The 9,413-nt window shown below is 41.6% G+C and overlaps 1 protein-coding gene across 1 annotated transcript in view; it reads left to right on the top strand.

The window, feature by feature from the left end:
• LOC122800250 (solute carrier family 2, facilitated glucose transporter member 11-like) overlaps nucleotides 1-8,915 on the top strand; it is a 361,259-nt gene extending 352,344 nt beyond the window's left edge. Inside the window, exon 12 of the mRNA XM_044069741.1 lies at nucleotides 8,811-8,915. Within this exon, the coding sequence (XP_043925676.1) occupies nucleotides 8,811-8,915 (105 nt within the window). The remainder of the gene's footprint in view (nucleotides 1-8,810) is intronic.
• Nucleotides 8,916-9,413: the final 498 nt, after the last annotated feature.

Raw genomic sequence — 9,413 nt, 5'->3', positions numbered from 1 at the left:
ATAGGGAATGTCCATTTTTAAAGTTCTTTTATGGAGTGGCATCTGTTCCACAGATAAACAAAATTGAAGAAATAAGGCTAAAAGTCAATTTAAAGGCAGAGTTCATTTTATTTATCATTTAATGCTAAATCAGTATTGACACAGATTTGCATTCTGAAAATGCCTTGCATCTCTCTCTCTCTTCTGTGAAATAGTATGAAACGTGGAGTATGCAATTGTACATAATTTTTAGCTTAGAATGCTGCAGGTATGCTCATATTACTATTTGGTAGCGTTTGCATCAACACTGCTGGGTGGAATAATAAAGAATTACTTTATTACACAAACTGGTACAAGTCCCTTATATCAACCAGTGCTACAAAACTGCAGCAGCAGTTAGAACTTGTGATTCATAAATGTCCCAACCTCAGCACAGTTTAAAGTATAGCACTGCAAAACTTAGCAGAGTACAAATGAGAATTCATCAGTGTTAAACAGAAAGCAAATACAATGTTGGGCCTCTGAAAGAGACTACTGCATGCCCAGGCTACAAATGGATGAGCTTAACACCGCTTTGTGGACTGTGCAATGTGGATAATGAGATAGAATTTTAAGGCATTTTTTTAGTGGTGTTGCACTCAAATCTGCACCTACCACTATAGGGTTTCTGTCTTAACATTCTTGTCGTAGATTTTTTATTTTTTTTGCAGCAACTATTTTAGTAAACATCTAGCAAACGTAATAAAAAGAGACATTTTAGTGACAAGTCATTTTAAAAGATAAATAAATTGAAATAACCCCATAGCTTTTAACTGTGCATATTTTTCCTTCATATTTTTGGTCTGTTCCTCATAAAAAAAAATACAGGGGGATTCAATAAAGCCTACATGGTCATTTTTCACTGTGTGCATCATAGCACGATGCTCACATGGGAGCGGAAAGTTTTAGATTTAGTAAGCGCCATGTACAGGCGCTCATCTCCACCCACACAGGATAAACACCATGGTATGCTATTTGTAGCATAAACAGCTAAATTACATGCTAATTAATCAATCTAATATGGTGGAGCTATTCAACAAGCTATAAAGCAACCATGTAGACTCAGTGCTGATGCTCCCTGTGAATTCCAAAACTTTTGGATACAGACATGGAAAGGAGTCTACACAGACAGAATAAAAAGTAAAAAGTGTGAGATTTGTACAGAACTGACCTTAACATGTGACAGCATTAAATACAGACTGGTTGCAAGAAAAAGAGAGCAACAATAGCAACATAATCCTTTTTTGTACCATAACATAAATGCAGCTTTGCTCCCCTACCCCCAAATGAACAGTACACTTGTAAATAATGCAGACAGATAAAAGTATAAAAGTGTGTGCTAATCAAAATAAAGATAAAAAAACATTAAACAGACTATTCATAGTTACAGGTCATCATATGCAGTATGTAGCTGACAAAATGCAGACATATCATCTAAAAATCAGTACTACTCTGTGCAGATGTATCCCAAAGTAATATCCTCTCTTCTGTGTTCAATATATAAACAATTTGGCTCCTTTTCATTTTCCCTAGCTACACAGTTGCTGTCTGTTGTAGATTCAGGGCTGTCAGCACAGTGAAGATGCAAATGATGTCTGAACTTATTAGAATTCCTGAATCCCAAATCCTTGGCTCCATGAGGCAGATGTAGACATAGTACAGACACTCCCTCAGTGTCTATGTTTAATGGATGGCAACTGTGAATGCTTACATCAGGAGGGTGTGTCAGGTTAGACTTACAAAGTGTTACATGTACATCTGTCTCTTCATTTGTTGGTAAATTGTGTTTTCTCTGTCGTTTTCTTATTATTATTTTATTATTTTTTGGCCTTTGTTTGAGCGATGCAGCTCTTAGTGCAATCATGGCAAATGGAGGAATTAATGGAAGGTTTGGCTGTGCTTATCTTGTTTGCATGGCATTGTGAAGTGGGCAAAAGGGAGACCTTCAGAATGATTAGTAAATAAGGGAATATCATGTAAGTATTTCAGTGGCAGTATTGCTAAAGTATGACAGTACTGAGTCTATGAAATACACCTGCTACTTAACTGACTCTGTGGCAGCGGGTAATGCAGTGATTTGTTCCTTTTTGGGGGCAGATGGTACTGGGTTCGAATACAGCTGTATCTAATACTTTTAGCTACTTTTGCATTATTGTTGCTACATGTTGGTGCATGATAAGAAATGAGGAAGATAGGACATTGGTGAAATAGGGAGCAAGCAGGGGGAAGAACAAAGGGAAAGCAATCCAGGAGTGTGTAGGAGGGAGTTACAAAAAAACTATAGCTATCCATTTCTTCAATATTAAAAACTGATCATATGTGCAGAATATTAGCTGAATTTGGACTGTCACTTCCAGAGAGAGGGGTGACCACAACACAATCATTTTGTATAGCCAATTGGGCCAAATCAAGTGTGTCAAGAACATGTGTGTGCAAAATGGGCAGCTAAATATGGGGCTTTTTTTTTTTTGAGGGAGAGAGAGAGTAAAATGTTAGGGAAGGGACTCAGGTATGTCTGGGTCAGGTAGGTTGGGTAGGTGAGGAAGCAATCTCTGACAGACAAGACAAGACACAGGGATGGTCATGGACACAAGAGGTGTGGACAATATGGTTGAGGTGAGGGTGGGGACATCCAGAACTCATGGTCATCAAACTGCGTGACAGTGAGAATCGAGTCCTCACCCACTGGACTGTCATCACAGTCACCCACCCCACTCTGTCACTGGCTGGACTGCCTGATGTCTGGTTCTCCTCTTGCTGGTATTACATAAAATGAGGGAGAGCAGCCTCTCCAGCCAGAATAGGCATACACCAACAGTGCAGAGCACAACCTTACACACCATACCTGGCAGTTCACCACGGATAATAAACTCACCACCTTTGCCACTGCTCCCAGAGGGAACCACTGGACTATCCTCCAGGACAGGGCTACCTGACGGGGCAGCTGGTGCTGCCAGCATGGCTCCCAGATGTGCTGGTCAATAGTGCCAGAGCTGGTGGAGTGGGGACAGGTGGATCCTGTGGGGCAGGCCTACACCGCCATGCCGTGAAACATTTTGTGATGTGCTATACATGGATGATATGGACGCATTTTGATGACGTAATAAAATAAAACAAAAAATAAAAAAATAAAATACAATAAAAATAAAAAAGGAGATAAGGGTTGGGGTGAGAGAAAAAAAAAGAGATAAGATTAGTACCTTCACATGTGGCATACAATGCATTAATACAATTGCTGGATGCTGTTATCTTAACCTTTACTCTTAAGATTACCACCTCTTAACAGATAACTTTTACTTGTAAGACTGTTAGCTCCTAAGAGGTGCACACTACAGTACAGACTGCAGCAAGTACTCCTTGACATGTGCATATATTGCACATATCCATGTTGCAAGTATACAGCTTACACTTTACAGCAGGGCATTTGTGCCACTGGTATAAAGGGGTTTTAATATAATATAAATATAATTGCACAATTAACAGTATTGTATACTTGGAAATGTGGTATTTGAACCCATAAAAATAAAGCTGAGTTACTGTTATGTCACAAATAAGGATATGTTGCTCTTGTTACTCTCCTTGTTTACTTGCCTGTTGTTTGATCTTGTGAGGGTTGTGAAGTCAGAAACTGCAGTGTGTATCATTACTTTCTAACTTCTATTGTTAATAATTTGCCAGTACAAATGTATGGTACTTTACTGAGGGCATGCAGTGATCCTCAGTACTTTTGAGAGGTACGACTGTGTAAATCTTTGATTCCTGAAACCTACTTTGTACTAATGGAAACATATAAGTCAGATATGTCTCTGCTGTCACATGTTAAAGTAATTTCTGTACAAATCTTCCACCTTTTACTTGCATACTGTACCAAGTGATGAAATACAAAGATGTGTCATAATATTATTGAACAATACACTCTAGGTTCAAGACTTACCTTGTAAGTGCAGCAGTTGCCAGTATGTTAGTTCAGGGCTGACTCTGATGCAAGCAGTTCATAGCCAATACATGGGGAGGTAAAGATTGTATGAGTTGCCTGGCATCAATGATAGTATATGTATGTGAATAACAGGAAAGTTTTAGGCCCCTAGGTGGTGAACGAGTGTGCTATGCATTCTCTCTTAGCCAATGCAAGGGCATACTGAGCACACCTATGTCTGCCTACACCCACAGCAGCTGGTGGGTCCTCCTGTGGCTCCTCATCTGTCTGTGGCTGTGGTGACCTTGGCATTGATGGTGGGATGTGTGCCCCTTCACCTTGCTGATCCTGCTGCAGCTATTCCCCCAGGATTATGTTGTGTAGCATGGCACATACTGTGAAGAGCTCTATACGTGTCTGTGGCTTGTACTGCAGGGCTCCCCAGATGTATCTAGGCACTGGAACTGTGACTTCAGCAGCCCAAGCACACACTGTATGACATTGCTGTGAGATATCCCCCCTAGTGAACATCTGGTACAGTTGGGAAATGTGCCAGATATGTGAGTTGTGGTAACTACCAGGGTTGCCAGCACACACTTTCAAGGTGATTCCCTTTGTATTACACATGACTTGGCAACTGATAGAGTGGTAACCCATTCAGTTAATGTAGAGCCTACCCTGTTCCCCAGGTTGTGCCTTAATTTCTACATGAGTGCAATCTATGACACCCAGTACTTAAGGGTAGTGTTCTATCTGGTAGAACTGTTGCATATTTCTGGTCCTCTCCTCAGAACTACAGGGAAATTATATGTGGTCCCTGGCATGTTGGAGTATAGCATCCAGGAATTGGTAGAGGATTCTGGATGATGATGCTTGTGAAAGCCCCAGCATGTCCCCTGTTGGTCTCTGAAAAGTACCTGTAGCTAAGATTCTAAGGGCTACACATACCTTAGTTTCCACTCAGATGGGTTCCCCTCTGGTTGGCTCTGGCTCTGAATTGAGGGTGGCAGGGGTTGTAGAGTTCCTGTAGTGTGTCCCTGCCCACCATGTAGTGCTCTACAATTTCCATGTCATGTAGGTTGTGAAAAGTTAATTGGGGCCTGAAAACTCTTCTCTGTCTTCACGTAGACCTATTAGCAGCAACAGCAGCATTGACTTCAGCCTGTAGCACATACAAAGGAATTAAAGCAGCAGCAACCCCTAACATCTGTCTGTGTAGACTTTCGGTGTCTGCATTCCAAAAGTTTTGAAATCTGAAGGAAAAACCAGCATGGAGTCTACATAGATTCTTTATAACTTGTTGAATAGCTCCACGGTGTTAGATAGGTTGATTAGCATGCAATTCAGCTGCTTATGCTGTAATTAGTATCTATGAAACACAGACAAAGAAAGATGCAATACATTAATAATCTACACCATATAAAAAGGGAACCATGTAGCTAGCCAAACTGATGGTGAGTAGACTTGCATATGTTTGGAAGACTGCAAAAAAATGCTTTTTCTTCAGGATATTTCTGTACAGAGAAGTACTGAACTTCAGCAGGTATGCTCCCATTTTGTCACCTACATACTGCATATGCTGGAATGTATTTAAGAAAAGTATGAAGCAAAGTCTTTTACACTTTTATCTGTATGCATTAGTTAAAAGTGTACTGATTGCATGGACCTGTTTATTAAGCCATTAAAGAGGTACACATGATTGCCAATATACATGAAAATGGAATGCTGTGTGATAAATATCATGTTTCAGGGACAGGTCATTTGATAGCACTTGTAGCATTTCAAAGATGTTTTGTTAGCAACATGAGTCATTTGCCTGTTCTTTTGTGGGGGGTTAAAGATGAGTTACTGTCATGGCACAAGCAAGAATGGGCTGTTCTGTTTTGGGGGATCAAATGTGAGTTACTATTATGGCAGAAACAAGGGTATGTTGCTCTTGCTACTTTCCTTCTTTTGCATTCTGCCATTGTTGGTATTTCACACTATACTGTTTTATGGTGCTGCAGCGGTAGCATTGTTGCCTCACAGCAAGTGGTTCTCCCGTTCGATTATCGGCTGGATTGTGGGGAGTGCCTTCTGTGTGAAGTGTGCATGTCCTCCCCGCGGTTGGGTGGGCGTTCAAAAGACATGCATAAATGGGCGTGCCTTTGTTGAAGGTTGAACATCAAGCTGGCACCTCGGCGTTTGTGAAAATCTACTGCCAATCATTAGCAGACCGGAGTTCCGCTGTGGCGACCCCTAACCGGGAAAAGCCGAAAGACAACAACAACAACTGTTTTATGTTTCTCCAGTGGGTAATGCTGACTGGCTACCTTTTCTGTTTTATCTGGAAACAGTTATTTTGTAGTTATGTGATACGTATGTGTATCATACTTCTTTTGTCTTTTAGGACACCTATGAGAATGCCACTCAGGCATGTCAATTCACTGAGACCGCCCCCCCCTTTAACAATGTCAAAAATCAAGTAATTGTCAATGGGTTTAGGTGAAATAGTGCTTTTCTCCTGGAAAGGGGACAGGGAGATATGACATGTAGGATGCAAATATGTCAACAGATTGTCCAGGATGTCAGTGCCATGGATGGCCATGGTGAAACATAAGAAAAGGTATAGCACAAAGCCACTGACATGATAACATCTGCACGGTGGCATGCAGTTGCAGTTGCAGTGGGCCATGACCAAATTGTTACCAGGCAAGGGCCTGCTAGGGAACCACCACTAACCCCAAATGAATAGTTCCTGGCCAATATCACAAATCCAGACAGCTCCCAGGAGAGTGCAGTACAGCATGTCCTGGATGTGGGCGCAACATCTGCTGAGACAGTAAGCATGTCCCAGGGGCAACTTCCTGGTAGGCTTTGTTATCTAAACAGTTGAATACTGCTGTATAGTAAAACAATTGAAATTAATAAGTTAATTCTGTGTTGCATGTCTTTTTATGGGTGGATTGAAGATTGCTACAGTTAAAAGCTTAGGTTGGAGTTGTCAGACACATTCTTTTTCTTATTGAAAGTAGAGTTAATGCACATATAAATGGCTAAATGTATTACCCACTGTGTTACTGTTACTTTTGTTGGCGTTGCCCTTACCTCTTGCGTAACTTCTTCCAGGACAGTCTGGACTACAGCACAGTATGTCTTCTGCAGATGGTAAGCCAAATATTTTTATGTAAGTACTACTGAGAAATTTAAATAAATATTGTAGGGTGTGATTTTGATCTCAGGCCTGTTGTGTGTATTGCTGTACTTTCCTTAATAGTGGCAGCACTGTTAGTTTGTTACCATATATTGCACTATAGTAGTGCAAGTATTAATCTATTCCTGTGTTTCCTGCTTTTTATCACAGGCGATCATGACAGTAGGAGTATGGGCCTTGTTCTACCTGATGTCAGTGTATCAGCAGACTGATGGTGATGATGGTGGCCAAACTGAGGCACAGTTGGGGAGTGCAGAGGTTGAATCTGACACAGTGGTTGACATACAGTCATCCCATGCATTTCCACTGGACACAGTCAGTAGGCCTACACCTACCCAGTCCACTGAGCCCACAGATATTGGACAGGTGGAGGACAAGGACATTGATCAGGAAGTCTGGCTACTGTGGCTTCACTGCCTGTTAATTCTGGCCATTACCAAAGTGCAGGTGAGGTGCCATACAGGAATATTAATAGGGGTACTCGGAGGGGGCCTGCTGTTCCTCCTCTTCCTGGTGCAGGTGTCACTTCCTATGCCACTCAACTTATGTTTAGAGCCATCATGGAAGCACAGGCATGTTCCCATAGGTGCTCCAGACAAATACCCAATGTTGTTGATTTGGCACAGTTTGTAACTGCCTCCACTGCTTTGCAGATTAACTGAATTGGAGGAATAACATGTTGAAATAAGGGGTGTCTGTGATGGATCAAGGGGTGTCTGTCACAGAATGAGCAGTGTCTGTAATAGAACATCTACTGGGAGGGAAATGGTATCCTCATGGGCATAAGTCAGCCACATCATCTGCTGACAGCCAAGGTGACTGTGCCGAATCACGCTTCCATAGTGGCAGTACTTCCACTGCTTTATCAGTGATTGTGCTGCCCACACACATATGTTGCAGGCCATGGGGTCATGGTCCTGGGCATCCCTGTGAATGGAACTCATCTAGTAGACATCAGTCATGTTCAGTTACCAGCTCTGTGTTTGACCTTGGGTATGGAGGTGCCAGTGCAACTCCTGGAAAAGCCAGTTCTCGTGGTCAGAGATGACAAAGATGAACTGCCGCCTCTACATACATGGCCCACACCTGTCCGACAGATAAAGATGCAGAGCTAGTACAGAGCTTGACTGTGTTCATGCAGACACTCACACACCAATTTCACCTGGAGGACCCCTACAGACGCACACACACAAAACAGTTACTCATTTTGTGTCACTGGCCATTTGTTGTTTTATTCTAATGTCTGCCTTCTTTTCCTTCTTACACACTCTCACCAACCTTTTGTGTCTGCCTAGGCTTCCTGCCTCCCCTCACAACACCTTGTGCAAATAATGATAACTGTGCCATATCACTGTTTTCTATCTTTTGGATTCAGGGATACAAAAGTTGTGTCTGATGCTCAGGGTATGTGGCTAACTTAGTGTCTAGTATATCTGCATATGTGTTGTTGAACTGCTGATTGTACCATTGACTTGTTTTGGCCTTGGAAAGTTACACAGTTGATAGCATCAAAATTTCACAACTTTATACTGAGTGCTCTTGTACAGGTTGTAAAGTCAGAAACTGCAAAGTACATCATTACTTTCTAACAACGTTATAGTGCATGCTCTTCTAAGAGTTGTGAAGTCAGAGACCACAGTGTGTATCATTACTTTCTAAGTTCTCTCTTTAATGATTTTCCAGGGTAAACATATAGTGCAGAGCACATCATCACACCATCATGTTCAGTTCTTAGGAATGTATGACAGCACTGTAATCAAACATCATCAGAACAGTAATACAGCATAATGCACTCTTTTGCATATATCTCAACACACACATGCAGCAGCTAGAAAGACAACGGGGCTTTTTCAGCACGATAACAAAGGGCCTACAAACTATGCCATGATGTATGTGGATAGATTAAAAGCCATGTCACTGTAATCTGTCTGATATAGGATGAGATGACATCTGCCTGGCCTCTAGGCAAGTGTCTGATCATGCTCTGGTGGGATGACTGCATATCTAATAATTTGATATAGCTGATGATATCAGCAGTGTCTGTTGAGAATATGGTAATAACAGTGTCCCACATGCTGCAGTAAAAGGCTCTCTGTAATGTCAAGCAAGAGCACACGCCTACACACAGTTGACTGCAGTGAGAATAGAACCTCTACCTATCTAAGTACACAGACTACAGAACACAATACTTAATACAAACACCACAACACAAGTTGGACTTTTGCAACACTGCAGCTGAACTTATAGTACATGACATCATCAGGACATGCATGAGACAAGATGTTG

This window comes from Protopterus annectens, chromosome 4.part0, assembly GCF_019279795.1.
Source record: "Protopterus annectens isolate FY-2018-M chromosome 4.part0, PAN1.0, whole genome shotgun sequence".
In the NCBI taxonomy this organism is placed as follows: Eukaryota; Metazoa; Chordata; order Ceratodontiformes; family Protopteridae; genus Protopterus; species Protopterus annectens.
This window is presented reverse-complemented; position numbering and strand designations above follow the sequence as displayed.